The 18,897-nt window shown below is 40.1% G+C and overlaps 1 protein-coding gene across 3 annotated transcripts in view; it reads left to right on the top strand.

Annotated features, from left to right (window-relative positions):
- The window catches only part of AHI1 (Abelson helper integration site 1), a 468,789-nt gene that overhangs the window by 134,064 nt on the left and 315,828 nt on the right, over positions 1-18,897 (top strand). For all 3 annotated transcript variants that reach the window (XM_033938898.1, XM_033938899.1, XM_033938901.1), the window contains exons 13-15: positions 5,190-5,419; positions 12,759-12,865; positions 16,671-16,789. In XM_033938898.1, the coding sequence (XP_033794789.1) occupies positions 5,190-5,419; positions 12,759-12,865; positions 16,671-16,789 (456 nt within the window). The remainder of the gene's footprint in view (positions 1-5,189; positions 5,420-12,758; positions 12,866-16,670; positions 16,790-18,897) is intronic.

The following is an 18,897-nucleotide window of genomic DNA, read 5'->3' as shown; positions in this document are numbered from 1 at the left end:
ATAAAAATCTTTTGCGCTCCTTGATATTCCTTTCATAGTGTGCCATCTGCATACTGATTTCCGCCTGAAAGAAAAAGATATCAAAATGTTGGTTTCCCATTCCCGAATCACCATTAGCAAAGTATTGGCAACCAGAATATCAAGCAGTCTCTTAAGGTCTGAGAGGCAGAGTGAACCTATTTGCAAATTCTTGAATATATGGCTACTGCTGTTAATGTTATTTCTTTTGTTTAACTGAAAATGAGAAAACCCAAATGAGATTTCAAGTTCCAGTGGAATCAGTGTACCCAACCACTTTGTACTATTCTTCATCTTTTGGTACAGCTTTGAACCATGAAGTACAAGTGGACATCAATAACCATCCTGATGTTAGGTGTCTGCAGTGTTCTCCCCAGAAATTTTTTCCAGCCGGGTGGAATGGGGAAAACTAACCTCCTCTTTTACTAAGATGCGCTAGCATTTTTAGCGCGTGCAAACCCCCGCGCTAAGCGGGAAAACTAAAGCCAGCTCAATGCTGGCGTTAGCGTCTAGTGCACATCGCAATTCTGCGTGCGCTAAGCGCAAGCTAAAACCACTATTGTAACTTAGTAAAAGGAGCCCTAAATGTGTACTATTTTTTATTAGTTTATTATTATTTTCCAATGCTCAATATGACTTCCTTTTTTAAGGTTTGACACTTGTGCAAGAATATTTTTACTAAATTTAAGAAGTATCCAATTCTAGAAGAGAATAATTAGATATTTGCCCTCTTTTAAATGGTATACAGGTTTAAAAAAGGGAAAGGCATTAATGAAGTCATTAGGTTCAATCTAGCTATTTATTTCTGCATGAATTTAAACAACTAAAAAAAAAAAAGATAAATATAGCTCATCCAGCCATATAAGAAATGGCTCTACAGCAGGGGTGCCCACACTTTTTTGGCTTGCGAGCTACTTTTAAAATGACCAAGTCAAAATGATCTACCAACAATAAAATTTTAAAAAACACAAAGCACACTATACGCAGAGAAAATATTAGTAAGGAAGGAGGGAGGGGGGCACAAACTTGGGATACAGAAGGTAGGGAGGGATACAGAAGGAAGGGGCATGAACTTGGGACAAAGGAAGGAGGGTGGGAGTATGAACTTGGGACACAGAATGGAGAGAGGGACATGTTGGGACACAGAAGGAAGAGAGGGGACACAAACTTAAGACAAAGTCTGTAAGGAAGGAGGGAGGGGGCACAAACTTGGGATACAGAAGGAAGGGAGGGAAGGGGCATGAACTTGGGACATAGTACCTATCTTATTTATTTTTATCTGTTGTATCTTTTTAATGCATCATTTTTGTAAACCGCTTAGAAACCTCATGGTTATTAGCGGTATATAAGAATTAAATTAAATTAAAATAGGATGGAAAGATAGAAGGAAAGAGATGCTGAGGTGGAGGAGGGAATAGAAAGGGAAAATTGTTAAGCATGGATGTGAGGAAAAGAGATGGTGTACATGGGGAAAGGAAGAAAGAGGAGAATGTTGGGTATAGGAGGAGAATTGTTGGACATGTTGGTGGGAGACGAGTAAGGTAGAGAGAAATGTTGGATGTGGTGGTGGAGAGGGAACAGTGGGACAGATGCAAGAGGGAAGAATGTTGGATCTGGTGGTGGAGGGATTGGAGGAAGAGATGTCACATGGTTCTGGAGAGGGGTAATAGAAATGTTGGGCATAGAGCTGGTGGGCAGGGGCAAAAGATGCTGCACACAGTCCAGGGGGGATGAGAGAGGGAGAAATGTTGGATGTGGCAGTAGAAGGAGTTGGAGCGATATGCCCTGGATCCCTCTATCTTTTTTTCCTCACTCCCTTTGCAGCAAGGGAAGGAATGAGAGAGAGATGGTGGACGTTGCACATGGGGGTGGAGGAGAGAGGAAGAAATGCTATGCAAGGTGGGGAGGGGTAAAAGAGTGTGCTTTGTGTAGTTTAATTTTGTGGTTACCATTATGAATTATTAATAAGATTATATTGTGTGTATGTGAAAAATGAATGGAAGAAATGACATTTTCAATTAGTACTATTATTAGTATGGCGGCTGGGTCTGGGCAGTGCTTTTGGGCCCCCCAAACAAAAAAGCATTCCACTGACTATGGATGTTGGACCTAGTGTGGGAGGAGAGATGGAAGACCTGCTGGGAGGAAGGAGGACGAATGACCACATCCCAGAAATTTTGGCATAATTTTGCATTTTCAATTTTAAAAATCCTTATCTCCAAGATGCAAACCGAGATAAGTTTTTGCATACAGGCCCCTTATATTAGCTTTTTCACTCCTTTATATTCATATGACACATATTTACCATTTTTTAAGTTTTCTCTCTCTTTTTTTTTGCACTCAGCATCTTGAACGTCCCTGTTTACTGAGTAGACATACAAATTTTGGTTAGAAATGATTCACAATTACTATCCTAACAAGAGCTAAACAAACTTTAAATAACTTTACAGTAACTTCAAATCCTGAGGGGAAAAAATACCACAGTACTACAGTACCTGCAGTTTTTTTTCCAGTGACAAATTGCTAAATATAAAATAATATCAAAACATATCCACAAATGAATTTTGGCCCTTTGTGAACTAATAATCAGTCATAACGATCGTGGAGTTATATGTCACTCACACCCCTTTAACGTACAAGTCCAGACCAGTCCACCTGACTTCTACCGGCAACCCCCTCGCACAATGACATCACGTACTCGAGCTCCCGGAAAGATTCCTTGTTCGCTATGACATAGGTGTGGCCTGGCAGGATGTCGTCCATGGTGCTCACGGGGTGGCCCTCGCGCGACGTAAAGATCTGCGGCACGGGCACGTGCCTAGTCAACTCTGACAGGAGGGCGTCAAAAGTGGGCACATGCTTGCCATTGATCACCAATTTCCTGCCAACGAAGAAAGGGTCCCCATTACGGTAGAAGACCACCGATCTGGCCGGGATTAACTGCGTTGGGTAGCCATTGTATATTTCATCCTACCATAACCTAGACATGATGATGATTCATAGAATGGTAGAGGGGGAATCGGCGATGAACTGGTATCAAACAGGTGGTGACCACGCTTTAAGCAGCGAGGTTGCGAAGGACAGTGCAGAAGAGAGTGCGAGGTCCGATTTGTTCAGTGTCCTGTCCTGCACCATAGGCATCCTGCGCTGCGGTGAAGTTTCCAAGCGAGGCTTCCCTTGCGCCATGACTTTTTGCCTCATTAGTCATAGATCAGTGACAGAGGGAAGCTTACAACTTGCTTCGGGCTTTCTTCGTTGCTGGGTCCTGCCTTCGCGGAAACAGAAAGTAGGCAGGACCCAGCAGCGAGGAAGGCCCGAAGCAAGTTGTAAGCTTCTAGCGAACTCATGCTTCGGGGCTCTAAGGTGTGCGTGCCAGCTTCCCTTCTCTTCTCCCCCTCCCCCCCGACGTAGCTTCTGGTTTCGGAGGGAAGAGAAGGGAAGCCGGCACGCACACCTTAGAGCCCTGAAGCATGAGTTTGCATCTCCAAGCTGGTGAGAGATGGTTTTTTGGGGGGATTTTTTTATGTTGAGCGACGGCAGCAGCAGTATTCCAGATAGATGACAGCCGGGCAGTCATCTAAATTTGCCGGGCGGACCGCCTTGCTAAAAAGCCCTGGGGAGAAAACTGTGTCTGTTTTGCTCTGTTGGATTGTCAGTTGCCCTGGTATCAAATGCTTCAACACTGGATAGAGAGCATCAGCATACCTAAACTGTCACTGCATACAGGGCATATGGTCAAAGTGTGAAAATGTTTTCAAATAATGATGAATTCTTCTTCTTTCATGTCAACTATTTGGAAGTTTAAGCAATATTTTATACCTTTCATACTTATGACCAGCTTCTCTGACACATTTCCAAGTTGGCATGTTTGTCAACAAACAAGCAAGAAATTAGCTGGAAATTAGCTGGAAATCTGCTGGAAATTAGCAAAAATTTGTAAGTTCACCAAAGCCAATCATATTCATCTACAAGTTGCTTACCATCCTAGCATACGCAACCAGATAGCTGATAGGATTATCAGAGTCCTTCAACCATATAAATGGTCTCAGGATTAGACAACTCCGCAAAACTGTTTTTGATTTTCTTGTTTTTTACCATTGTGAAGTGATTAACATCTGATTTTGGCAGGCAGGAAGGGGAATAAGAGCCAGTGAGGTTACTTCCCTTTCTAGTGTGGTTGTTAAAGGTCAACAACGCACGGAGTCTGAGGCTCTCCCTTTGTTAGATAATTAATTCAGTTTAAAAGTGTTGTTACTGCAGACTAACATTCCTAAGTGATTCTGTTAAAGCATTATTGAAGAAATTTTTGAGAGAGCTATTTTTGTGAGATTAAATTGTTCTTTCTCATTCCTGTATATATTTTTGGTGAACTTTCAGGTAGACCACTTCACCAGCAATGAAAACACATAGCTTTCACTTTGTTCTTCCATACTCCCATCTTTACATAGCATGATGAGAGATCCCCTGAAAATCCCCAGGACATGTTTTGTCTTTATCTCTTTATCTCATTAATAGCAAAGACCCTGCACAAGTTTCAACAGAGATCAGGCATCATGAGTCTTACAGCGCCATACTGGCCATGTCAACTAATTTTCTCTGCTAAAAAGATTTGGAGCTTTGACCCTATGTTTTTTATTGTTAATCTCTCAAAACAAGGGTTGCTTTTTTCATCCCAGTCTCAAACTAGCCCTCACAGCTTAGAAATCAAGCAGTGTTTATCTCTTTTCTAGGACTACCAGTCAACATGAGGCATGCCATTAACTTCTAGAAAGCCATCTAATAGATGAACCTGCAGCAATCTTTTAAGTAGAAAATGTTTTTCATCTGGTGTCTGCATACTACTGCTACCTGTTCTCAGCCTCTTTATGGCTAAAATACATGCATAGGGGCTGATTTTTTTTTAAGCTCTAAATAATCTCTTGGTCTTTTTTTTTACATCGAGAAACTATGCATTATTAGGTTTACAGCTTGTTTTCGCACTTCATTGGGAAATAATTATATTATACCCAATGCCAAAAGAGGAGGATTTAACCTGCATAAAGCATAATATCAAACCCAGCAAACTAATTCTTAAAGCCACATTGCTCTAGTCATCCCTAAATTTTTAAATGGTTCCAGAAAATAAATGTTATCAGTTTATTAAATTAATGTTTTGTATTTTTTTCTTTTAGAATGTGGAAGGTTGAGGCACAGTCTACTTCTACACTGAAAGTGATCCCACATCCTTCATTTGTTTATACAGCCAAGTACCACCCGGTTGCTGTACATTTGGTGGTGACAGGATGCTATGACTCTGTGATTAGGGTATGGAATGTAAAAGTGAAGGAACTCCATGGTCAATTGCTACAAGAATTTGATGGTCATAGAAGTTTCATTAATACACTCTGTTTTGATGCTGAAGGTACGTTTAATATAAAAAGTGACATCAGAATCCCATTAAGTGAACTATATTTTGTGCTAAGACTGGGTGAACTGAGATGAGGCTTTTGCTTTACTGTAAGGGGAAAAAAGCGGCTGAATTGAGAACCCAAGACATTTAAATACTTTTGTGGCATAAATTCACAGGAGATAGGCTTCGTTCAATAGAAAGGAAGCTATGGAAAGAGGGATCATAGGGAGAACATAAGAATTGCCACCGCTGGGTCAGACCAATGGTCCATCGTGCCCAGCAGTCCGCAGCCCTCTGATCAAAGATCAGTGCCCTAACTGAGACTAGCCCTACCTGAGCACGTTCCGGTTTAGCAGGAACTTGTCTAACTTTGTCTTGAAACCCTGGAGGATGTTTTCCCCTATTACAGATTCTGGAAGAGCGTTCCAGTTTTCTACCACTCTCTGGGTGAAGAAGAACTTCCTTACGTTCGTACGGAATCTATCTCCTTTCAATTTTAGAGAGTGCCCTCTCATTCTCCCTACCTTGGAGAGGGTGAACACCCTGTCCTTATCTACTAAGTCTATTCCCTTCAGTACCTTGAATGTTCGAGGGAGAAAAGGCCCAGTTTCTCTAATCTTTCACTGTACGACAACTCCTCCAATCCCTTAACCATCTTAGTCGCTCTTCTCTGGACCCTTTCGAGTAGTACCATGTCCTTCTTCATGTATGGTGACCAGTGCTGGATGTAGCACTCCAGGTGAGGGCGCACCATGGCCCGGTACAGCGGCATGATAACCTTCTCCGATCTGTTCGTGATCCCCTTCTTTATCATTCCTAGCATTCTGTTTGCCCTTTTCGCCGCTGCTGCACATTGCGTGGTCGGCTTCATTGACTTGTCGATTATAACTCCCAAGTCTCTTTCCTGGGAGGTCTCTCCAAGTACTGCCCCGGATATCCTGTATTCATGCATGAGATTTTTGTTACCTACATGCATCACTTTACACTTATCCACGTTGAACATCATCTGCCATGTTGGAGCCCATTCCTCGAGCCTGATTATGTCACTTTGCAGATCTTTGCAATCCTCCTGTGTCTTCACTACTCTGAATAACTTTGTATCGTCCACAAATTTAATCGTCGTACCAATGTCCAAATCATTTATAAAGATGTTGAAGAGCACGGGTCCAAGATGTTGAAGAGCATGGGTCCAGGGTGAAGGAGAAAAGGGATAAAGTTGAGTAATCTAAGGAAGTATTTATTTATGGAAAGAGTACCCAGTGTATAAAATGGCCTTCCAGTGGATGTGATAGAGGATTGTATCTGAATTGAAGAAAATATGAGACAAGCATAGAGAGAGAAGGATTATAGTGCTTAGTAGTTGGCATTGATGGACAGACTTAATAGGTCATATGGTCTTTATTTGTCATTTTCTATGCTCCTATGTCATTTTGTCTCCTATATCACATGCTGTGCAAACCCTGCTATAGTGTTCAATTTTATTTTGCAATCTTTTATGCTTAGATGTATTAAGGGTGTTCAATAATTTATCTACCTCAGTAGGTAAGAAAAGAGTTTAAAAAAAAAATTTGTTTTATTTTTCAATATAGTCCCCAGATAGATTCATACACTAGAGAATGACATGGGGAAAAAATTTGTCCCTGTGAGCTTGAGCTCATCCCCGTCCCTGTGAGCTCGGTCCCCATCGCGTCTCCATGAGCAGGGTCCCCGTGCCCGCAAACCATCTGATCTCATCCACACAAGCCTCAAGTAGTTTTATACTGAACTTATTTTATGAAAGTATAAAAAGAAACAATATTCTGTACAATTGCCATTTTATAAATCAAAGTTCTGGCTGCCGAACTAGAGAAAGAGATCTTCAGCTGGCAGGGCTTTGTTTATAAATGTTTATCAACACAACTAATATACTACTGTATCATGAAGCAAAAAGAAAATAAATATAATTTTTTTTTCTACCTTGTTGTCTGGTTTCTGTTTTCCTCATTCAATTCCTTCCATCCACTGTCTGCCTTCTCTCTGCCTCTTCCATGTGCTCTGTTACTGTGTCTCTCCCTTCCATCTTTCCCTCCACCCCAAATTGGTCTGGCACCCATCGTCTTCCCTCTGCTCGTTCTTCTTCCCTTCCATCTTTCCTTCCCTCTCCCAGGTAGTTTTTAGCATATCTCTCCTTCTTTCCTCCCCTCAGATCTGTCTCCCCAATCCAGCATGTACCGTTTTTTTCTTTATCCCCTCCTTCCATCCAGTTCCCTTCAGCTTCTTCTCCTTCTCCCCTCTCTCTCTTCCCCAGTTCCTTCAGCGTCTTCTCCCCTCTTCTCTTCCCCATTTCCCTTCAGCGTCTTCTCCCCTCTCTCTCTTCCCCATTTCCCTTCAGCTCGCCACAGTCCAAGCATCTCCGTCCCTCCCTTCCTTCTTACCTTTGCTGGCAATTTTTAAATTTTTACTCAACAAGCAGACGTGGCCTTGAAGTTGCGTGTGGCTGCCGGAAACTACACCTCTGACGCAACTTCCTGTTTCCGGTTGTGTCGGAGGAGAACTTTCCGGCAGCCACACGCGACTTTAAGGCTCCAGTTGCTTGTTGAGCGAAAATTAGAAATCGCCAGCGAAGGTAAGAGGAAGGAAGGGAGAGAGGGAGATTCTCAAAAGACGGTGATCGTTAGGAAGGAGGGAGGGGCTGCTGGACCGCACGATCGGTGACATGCGCATTTCCTCCCTTAACTGCAGAGACAAGGCCATTCACTGCTCCACGGAGCAGTGAATGGCCTTGTCACCGTACCCGGGGCAACCACTATTTTCCCCCACCATTTCGACGGGTTACCCGTGGCTAGCCGCCACCATGTCATTCTCTACCATACACTTCATCCACTTTTCCTGCAATGATTTTAACCCTTTTGAAAAGAATTCTGTTTGATCTTCAAACCAGGGCGTCACAGCTTCCTTCATGTCTTCATCACTTGAAAACCACTGTCCATGGAGAGATTTCTTCAAAACTTGGAACAAGAAATAATTTGAGGGAACCAGGTCAAGGCTGTAAGGTGATGGTTCAACTGCTGAAACTCACATTCTTGTTATGGCAGGCTGTGATAGTCTTGACATGTGCACTGACACATTGTCATAAAGAAGCAGCATGCCGGCTATGAGTTTTCCTCATCTTTTCTCCTTGATTGACTCCTGCAAAGGGATCATTGTGTTGGCATAACTCTCCCCATTTATGGTTGTCTTGTGTGGCATGATCTCCAGATGTAAAAGTCTTTATCATCTTAGAAGACAGTAGCCATGACTTTGCCTGCAGATTTTTCTGTCATGAATTTTTTGGTGTGGGGGTTGACTTGTGCTTCTACTGCTTTGACTCCAATTTGAACTCAGGATCTCTGTGATAGACCCAAATCTCATCTCCAGTCACCAAATGATTAAAAAAAAATATTTTGATCTTCATGGAACATCTCCAAGTTCATTTGAAAGCACTGGAACCTCATGGCCTTCTGACATGGCATCACCATTCTTGGAACCCATCTTGCACTAACCTTGGACATAGCCAAATTTTCATGAATTATTTTCCAAACTGCACCTGCCGAGATGCCAATTTGTTCAGCTATTCAGGAAACCTTAATTTGTCTGTGTGACAAAATTAAATCCTCAATTTTCTTGCACATTACTGTGGAAGTTGCTTCTACAGGCCATCTAGTGTGAGGGTCATCTTCAGTGGAATCTCTACCCCACTTAAACTGCTTGCTCCAGAATTTTATTTTGTAGGATGATGGAGCAGACTCGCCATAAACTGCAGTCATGCATTCATGGATCTCCTTTAGCTTTTCCCCTTCTTTTATGAGAAATGTCACTGAACTGTGCTCTAAATCTTGCAGTTTCTTATTTGATTTGCACGAGGACTCTCCTGACTTCCTGTCTCTTGGAATATTAGACTCACACTGAGCTGCAACTGTGTTTCAACATACTTGCTACTTTCTTTCATACTCATAAATTTTTTAATGCTTTTCTTATCCCAAAATGCTTTACTGTAATAAACACAATAAAAAAAACTATTAACTGCAGTTCTTAAGTAGCTTAACATGCAGCAGAACACTTAAAATTAGGATAATTAGAAGAATGAAAAATATTTGCTTTAGGTACTACCATGCCTTTTTATTAAGCTATATAATGTATGAAATCAAAAAGTGCATTATCCTAGGACAAACAGGCAGCATATTCTTACGCATGGGTGATGTCATCCGCGTATGGACAATGCTAAAGTGTATTGTCACTTTAATTTCCTTAGAAGTACCACCCGATGTCAACTCACGGGACCATCAGTTCTTATTTTTCCACAAAGCTAAAAACGTGTGTCATTGGAGTCTTTCCAATCGCACTGTTTTTTTGAAGTTTTGTGCCGTCCCATTTTATTTTTTTACTTCATTTCTTTCATTTTCCTTGGTAGTACTTTATAACTCTCTTTGTTCGGGATTTTCTTAAGCCTTTTTTCTTTCCTGTGTTTTCAGTCCTTTGGTCACATAGAATCTTTTTTGCTTACAAAATCAATTGATCCTCAAAGGAAAAATGTATTTCTTCGATCTTGCATCGGTAGTTTTTTCTTCGATCTCAAAGCCTTCTAGCGGCTTTAAGAGGTGTTTTCGGTACAACATGGCCATATCAGTTACTGATCCACATAACTGGTGTCTTCAGTGCCTTGGTCCTGAGACCGAGTGCTGCTCAAAGTTAAAAAAACACTCTTTGAAGGCTCAGTGTCTCCAACAGGAAAACTTTTTTGGACCTCAAGATCCATCCATGATTTCCACTGCATCCAGTGTGGGAAAAAGCCGCAATGAGTCGACACTGCCATTGGGGCATCACTCGATGTCAGCTTCCTCGGTACCAGTGCTGGCACCATCTGGTAAACAGGCTAAAAAACATTCTTATGCCTCACCTCAACATAATTCCACCGGCATCTCTAGTATTGAATAAGTCGATGCATGCCAAACGACAAAGTAAGCAGTCTCGCTCTCCATCTCTGCAGGAAGTGTCTCCTCTGAATCGTACCTCTGCATGAAGGTCACCAATACCTCGGCACCAATGGTACTATTAACTCTTCGGTACCGCAACATTCCATCTAAGATCAACTCTGCCAACTCTGAGGCCACTTGACAACAGATCAGAGTTAATTTGAGGTAAGTCAACACAGGAAATCCAATACATTAGCAATTAACTTAAAAAAAAGTATGCTAAATGAGGAAAATGGTAAAAATAAACCTTAGAGGAGCAGCTGCAAATGTCAGAAACTTACATCAGGCATGGATGTTGTTCAGAAATACTTTCTTGGAAACCCAGGTCAGATAGGTCAGATATATTCCACATAAAAAAAGTGGAAGGAAGGCCAAAAGAAAGTCAACCTATAAAAGAGGTTATTGGAGATAAAAGAACATCCTTCAGAAAATGGAATAAGTATCTGACCGAAGATAATAGGAAATAGCAAAAGGAATTTCAAGTGAAATGCAAAGCACTGGTAGGGTAGGCAAAGAGAGATTTTTTTTGTTCAATAATTTTTATTAAAATTTGCATATAATACAATACAATGCAATAAAACTGGAATCCAATATATATATATATATATATATATATATATATAAAAAATAAAGAAACATTACAATAAAAACATCAGATAACAGTACTCAATGCTATCATAGATACAACAGTAAAGACCGAAATTTTGAAAAGAAGATTGCCTTGGAGGTATCCTCAAGAAAGGTGAGCATTTCTAAATGCATTCTCTTTGACTATTGAAACATTTCTTGTCATTTGAATATGTGGTTCTTCCCCCATCCACGTCCCCCTTTCTATGCTTGAGCTTGGCTAGAGAGACAGATTTTAACAGAAAACCCTCCCAAAAAGATGATGTCGGCCACCCCAGAGATCTCCAGGGTCTGCCATTGACTCATGGGCCTTGCATTGAAGAACTTTAGACTAAATGAATTCTTTACTTTGGTCTTCACTGTGAAAGATGTGGAGGAAATACCCATGCCAGAAATGGTATTTGCTTTAATAGTGATAAGTCAGAGATCAATTATGGAATTTGTTTGACAGATCATAGTCACAGTATGAAATAGTAATCTTAAATCTAAGATACTCTGACCATCAAAGTTGCATAATCTTTCTTTACTCAGTTATAAGCTCCTTATAACTGCAAAGAGCCTTTTTCCAAACAGACTTACCCCCTCTTTTACAAAGCCGCACGGTAATGGTCTCGAAGCCTATAGAGATTTAAAGTGCTTAAAGGCTGTTGCTGCGCGGCAGCTGCTAGCATGGCTTTGTAGAAGAGAGGGTTAATTTCTGGGTCATGCTGTATATTCAATTGACGTTCTAAACATCTACATTCCCTTTTTTTAAAAAAAAAGCTTTCATTACACCATGGCTCAAATGTCCTACACAAACTAATGTGTAATGATGATGGACTATGCTGTACAAAATATCTGAAACTCTACTATTTCAATTGTGGAATTTAATAGAAATTTATGTTTCTATAGGACCCAATACAATGTTAATCTAGCCCTGGTAATCTCTTTACAAAATCAAAAACAACTCTGACACTATGGCAGATTTAGCATAGTCAAAGCCAGCCTCTCAGCATCGAAACTGTGAGAGCATGGGACTCAAAACATTGGGATGTAACACAGTTCCCTCAATGATCAGAATTAGAGAATTCTCTAGTTTGTTGGGCCCCTTTCTTTAAAGTTCTAGAAGAAGGAGCCATACCTGCCTCAGCAGTGGGTTTCTCTCAGGTCTATCTTAATAGTTTATTTAAGGACTTTACCTTCAGGAATTAGTCCTAACCTTTTTTTTTTAACAGTCAACTCTAATAAAGTCATGCAATCCATTCAGAAAGGAATTGCTGGGCTTGAGTAGAGTGAATCTTTTTCTTTTTCCAGAATGCACGGGAAGTTTTACTTCTGTTTGACAGAGATGCATAACCACATGACCCATTTAGACAGCTGAAGAACTAATGTTTTCATAGAACATGTGATGAAGGTAATTAGTTTCAATATTTAATGATACCTGTTTTCCTCCTAAGATCCAAAACTGCCAGGGATGAATCAAGCTGCAGTGTCTTGAGAAGTAGTCTGCTGCTTTTAGTTATTAACTATGGGCCATCTGTATTGATTGTGTATTGCAAGAAACCAACAATAATAATTATAACCTGCTCTAGACTATCTACTTAACTGTTTTTGCAGTGTTATTGTGTTAAAAAGTTTTCAAGTTTAAGTTTTCAAGTTTAATATTCAACATCAAAATTTGCTATTAATTACTTTAAAAATCCCACTTCCCAGTTTCTGTTAGATTGTTAACTGGATTGCAATTTATTTTATAGGGTTTCACATGTTCTCAGGCGACAGCACAGGACTGTTAATTATTTGGAACACGTTTGTCAATAAAAGTTCTCAACATCATCCTGTTCAACACTGGAGCATTAAACAGGTATATAGTCTTGTTTTTCTTCTGCTTTAATTGATGACATGTTGCATTTTTACATAAAGAATGATAAATTTGCATGAAACAAAAATGTATGTAACTTATTTATGTAGTGTGTGGATTGTAAAGCCAAGTTCCCTAGAAATCTGTGCAAAGCTCTGGTTCCAAAATATGGTAAACAATTCCCTAGTTTTGGACACTGTACGGAAGGCAGTTGCTGCAGACTGCATGGTTGGCATCATCTCAGAAGCAGCACAGAAGCACTTGCAGACTGTGTGCTTCTGTTGTGCCACTATATTTTCCCTGTGCTGTTGCAGCCTGCTGTGTTCTGTTCACATACTTCCTGAGCCAGATGATCTGCAGGAAATGGGAAGTAAGGCTGAATAAAGGACTTCAGTGTAAAACCAGAGAGAGAGAAAAAGTGATGTATGTCCTCCTATACTGTGCATGTCTCAAAAGTAGGGAGTTATTACTTATATTGCTGGATATAAATTCAAATCCTTCTTAAAATCACAGCTTTATTATTCTTTCTTTAAAAAAACAATGCAAAATTTTTTTATTTGTTTATAAATTAGTAAAGTGCTCAGTCCATTAAACCATTAGTGCATAGATGACATACACAGTGGTTAATCTGGGGCCATCATAAACTTTACCGCCCCTTACCAACCTCCTACCAGATAGTATAAAAATGCATTGAAAACAACTTATCTGGAGTCTCCTCTCAGGTTGGGTTTCGATCATAACCACTGGATAATTTATGCAGTGCATAAACTTGTGCAAAAAGTGCTATGGTGCTGTAAACATGACTCCTTTGGGTATCTACTACCCCCCAACTCGAGTTTCGTAATTATCTTCGCCAGGAGGGGTACTAGGAGCATAAAAACAGTGCATATATTTAAATTACTACCATATATTAAACATTCATGTCATCTTATAAAGTAATTTAACACATTACTATTACTCAAACTCTTAAAATCAAACTTCATACATAGAATCAATCTACATTCATACCTGTTAGACGGCTCACACTACTAGGGGAGAACGAGCAAAGCCAGGAACTCTCTCTACTCTAAGCTAGCTTTAAATACTCTGTCTTTATACCCAAACCGGAAGGACTCACCGTAACCCGGAAACTAAACCTTTTACAGAGTAATCCATTCAACTTCCATGTTCAACCCTGTATTAGTGAAAGTTTTCCAGTTAAATATAAAGTGTTGTTCCTTATATTGTAATATTTTACTTATGTCACCCTGAAAACTTAGTGGCGATACACTTTTTTTTTTTTTCAAATTCTTTATTCATTTTCAATCTTACGTCAAGTGCAAAAACAATAAAACAATACAATTAAACACATCACTTGACAATCTTTCTGATTTATCTTACAATACATAAAATTATCACCCTCCCCTCCCATCATTCCTCTATTATTTCCCCAATAAGAAAAATGTAAAATATACCTCCCCCTCCCCCCAATCATTAGACAGTGTATATTACAATAGAAAATGATGTTTACTCATTACAATAAGAAGTTAATGGCTCCCAAATTTTATTAAATTTCTTATAGCTTCCTTGTTGTATAGCTATTGCTCTTTCCATTTTATATATGTGACATAATGAGTTCCACCAGAAATTGTAATTGAGTCTACTGTAATTTTTCCAATTACTTATGATATGCTGAATGGCGACTCCTGTCATTATCAATAAAAGTTTATTGTTATGTGATGATATTTGGCTCTTTTTCCTCATAGACATACCAAATAGTACTGTATCATAAGATAATGCCACATGCTTTTCCAATAAACAATTTACTTGATCCCAAATTGAGTTCCAAAAGGCTAAGATAAAGGGACAATAAAACAAAAGATGATCTAAAGTCCCTACTTCAAGATTACAGTGCCAACATCTATTAGACTTTGAACTATTTAACTTTTGTAGTCTAACTGGGGTCTAAAACGCTCTATGCAGAAGAAAAAACCAAGTTTGTCTCATAGATAAAGACATTGCACATCTCATCCGTACCAGGGCTCCATGGATGGCATCACCCACATATGAAAATATTTGCCTGCTGTTCCTGGATAACACCCGTTACAGTAAGTAACTGTGCTTTCTTCAAGATGGCCAAGAAAAGGGCCTGGCTGTTGGCTCGCTGAGAGTGCAGATAGCTGGCCTTTCTTGCTTCAGTCCTAAGCCCCACAGGAGCTCCCTTGCCGCTCATCTGGATGTGATTAGATTTTTAAAGGATGTGTTTTGGCTCCACCCTCTGTTGCAACAGCCATTTCTGACTTGGAATCTTAACCTGGTTCTCAGGGTGCTTGCGAATCCAGCCTTTGAGCCACTAGACCAAGCTTCTGTGATAAATCTCACCATCAAGACAGTATTTTTGTGGCCATTACCTCCTAGAGGGTATCCGAGCTTCAGGCTTTGTCCTGTAGAGATCATTTTCTTAGAATCATGGACACTAGGATGACTCTGTGCACTGTTCCCTCTTTCCTCCCAAAAGTGGTCTCCAGTTTCCATGTTAGGAGGTGCAGATGCCAGCCTATGCACTTTCAGTTTCAAGGAAACATGATAATGTATTGAAATCTCTGGACGTGTGCAGGCTATTGCTGAGATATTTGGAAGTCATGAATAAGTTTTGTGTGTCAGATTATCTGTTAGTACTGCTTGGAGCATACCAGCATCAAAGGCCTCGATTTCCTGGTGGATTTGTATGGCCATCTCTTCTGCCTATATCAGAGTTGGGAAGCTGCCTCCTATTTCAGTGAAGGCCCACTCCATGTGAGGCATTGTTTCCTCATGGGTAGAATTTTCAGTGGTTTCCCCAGAAGAGATTTGTAGAGTCACCACTTGGTCTTCTCTCCATACGTTCACAGAGTTTTACAGATGTGGCTGCCAGGCAGGATTCCACATTTGGATCTTTGATCCTGGTAACAGGCTTATCGGTCCCGCCCTGAATTTGAGGGATTGCTCTGTTACATCACGAGGGCTTAAGAATAGAGTTTGTAGAGGGGTTGTACAGGAAGGAAAGATTAGGTTCTAAATTTGCTTATAAATCCACAAGCTATTCCTGAAGCCTGCCCTGAGAGATTTTGATTCACCTGCTGTCTTCCTTAATCAGTACTGGTAAGTTGGACTTGTTTTTTCTGCTAGCCTCAGCAAGAATACCATCCATGATGATAGCTTTTTTTTTTAAACTCCAGGGGGTCCATTGATGATGTGCCTCCTCTCTTTTTGTGTAGGCTGGGTTCTCATTGTTCAATTGTTTATTCTATTTTCCAAATGTTTGATTATTTGTTATGATGATTAATGATATGAGCAGATTAGATATGTTTCTTGGGGAGTTTCCCTGTATCCCTCCCTCTTCTATGTCCTCTACAGGAAAGACTGTTTGCTTTGTTACACATTAAGGAATTGGAGTGCAGTGCAGAGATAAGAGAGGAGTAGCAAAGGTATGCAAATGAATCTTCCTACAAGAGTTCTCGCAAGAAGGGATTGACTACCCGAGGGTTCAGGAATAGAGTGTGAGAAAGAAGCTTAACAAGGTAAGAACCTAATCTTTCCTTGCAAGTGGTTGGGATATTTCAAGGCTTTCATCATTGTTGACATCTCATACTGATTCTTCAATCTCAAAGGACCCCAGAGGCAGGTGTTTTATGTCAAAACAGGGACCTTGTTGGGTCCTAAGAGAAAACATCAATTCCCGAGTCTGGATGGTCCTTGGTGCTTTTTATTTTTTCTAATTACAAAAGTCAGTCCAGTAGGCTTGTACGTCTATATCTGTTTTATGACACACTTTATATTTTTCTTGAAGGAAGTACAAGAAAGTGACATGAACGGCATCTCAATAAATCACTTGGAGGTACATCCAAATGGAAGGCGTTTGTTGATTCATACTAAAGACAGTACTCTGAGAATTTTGGACCTTAGAATGTAAGTTGATCTCTCCTGTTAATTGTGTAAATAGAAGACGATTTGGTAATAGTCTACCTAATTTGTGCACAAAATAGGTATATTCTTCTCTTAAAAATTATCTCGCTGAAAAACCCTGCACATATCTGTATTTTCTATTTAGTATGCACAGCATTCTCTATCCATACCTTAACCCATTTCTATCTTTAGGAGCATCCCTTATTGCCATGGTTAAAATATAGTATATGCAAAATGAAATTATGCATAAAGTTTGGTCAGTTTTATAACAACCTAAATTCTTACAAGTTTGGCTAAAGCTCAAGATAATATATCCAAACTGGATGTGATGAAGAAATACTTAGATATACTAAGGATCTCAAGCGCTCACAGCTATAAGCCTGATGTATTTTTCAAGCCAATAACTACAGGGTGAGCTATCATCGGTCCTGTATATTCTCCTTTTTTCTCAATTTTTTCTCAAAACACTTTTTCTTTTTTATTATTTTAAATATTTTAAATATATTAAATATTTTGCAAATCTTATTTTGATTTATATAAATACTTCACAGGTCTTCTTTTAATTCATATACTGGTCTTCCAATGGTTCATAACAAGCCAGTTTTATAACAAGCCATTTTTCCTATCTGTGCCTGAGCCAGCCTCACACATTGACAGCAAGGGGAAATTTTTTCAATGAGCTGTGGATTGCTACTTTGAGTTTAACATGACAGTAGTTTGCTTACTGTGTACTCCAGGGATTTTTTCTGGCTTTTGTAATGCAAGCTGTGCATTGAGCCGGATCTAACACATGACTTTCTGCAACACCCCTTCAAAAATCAAACTAGGAACTTAATGCATGCCAGTGCATAGCACTGGCACTTAAAACTGCAGGACTAGCCCAAGCATATTTAATTAAAGCTAATCAAGGTTTATGATTATGTATTCACTTTTGTTCTCCACCTTCAGTAAAGGCAGACTATAAATAATAAATCTAAATCTAATCTAATAATAGATGATGATTGCAGAACTGGCACCATATTAGACTTTCTGTGTTAAATTCTGTTTTATTCTTTCTACTCTATGAATTATATTATTAAATGTCTTTTTCTGAACTATAATGTAGGGTACTCTGTCAGTCTCTGCCATATTCCATATGTCTGAAATTTTCTTTCAGTAAATTGAAATGAGTAAAATTGTTTACAAGGAAAATGAAAGCAGTACCATAAAGCCATACAAACCCTTATGTTCCCAAAAGTTTATACCTAGAACTGACATACTTCTCATTTAAATGTAAACAATTCTGTAAACTTCAATTATATCAGCCCTAGTATTTGGTCACCATGTGATGAGACATTAGACGTTATTTAATTATATGCTAACTCTTTTACTACTACTTATTATTTCTATAGTGCTACTACACATACACAGTGCTGTACATCAAAACATACAAGAGACAGTCCCTTCTCAAAAGAGCTTACAGTCTAGGCAAGACAGACAAACTGGACAAGAAGGTATATCTATACACAGTGCTCAGGTGGAAGAATTACAGAGGGAATAATAAGACAGATGTTGGTGCTTAGCAAGTGGGTTGGAGTTTGGAATTGAAAGCAGCTTCTACCGTGTTTCCCCGATGATAAGGCAGGGCCATCAAATAAGACAGCCCCCCCTTTTTAGAAAAAATTGTAAAATAAGGCACCCCCCCCGCAAATAAGCCACCCACCGATACCTGCGCTTACCCGAATCGGGTGGTACGGTGGGTGACTCCGTGTGATCCCTCCGTCTACCGCGGGGGTCGGCAACCCGCGGCTCCAGAGCCGCATGCGGCTCTTTTCCACCTTTGTCGTGGCTCCGGTAGTGTGTCACGCAGGCATGCAACTTACAAGTCCGGTGTCGCGGCGGGAAATAGCCATGCTGAGCAGTGAGCTCAGCACGTACACAGATGAAAGCCTTGCTTGCTGATTGGTCCGGCGGCCGTGCCGCCGGACCAATCAGCAAGCAAGGCTTTCATCTGTGTAGTGCTGAGCTCATTGCTCAGCATGGCTATTTCCCGCCGCGACGCCGGACTTGTAAGATGCACGCCTGAAAAAGAAATCATCCTGGCCGGGGTCGGTGTCATGCTCCGGAGATCT

This window comes from Geotrypetes seraphini, chromosome 3 (assembly GCF_902459505.1).
Source record: "Geotrypetes seraphini chromosome 3, aGeoSer1.1, whole genome shotgun sequence".
NCBI classification, from domain to species: domain Eukaryota; kingdom Metazoa; phylum Chordata; class Amphibia; order Gymnophiona; family Dermophiidae; genus Geotrypetes; species Geotrypetes seraphini.
Note: the sequence above shows the minus strand (reverse complement) of the source record. Positions and strands in the feature narration are given on the sequence as shown.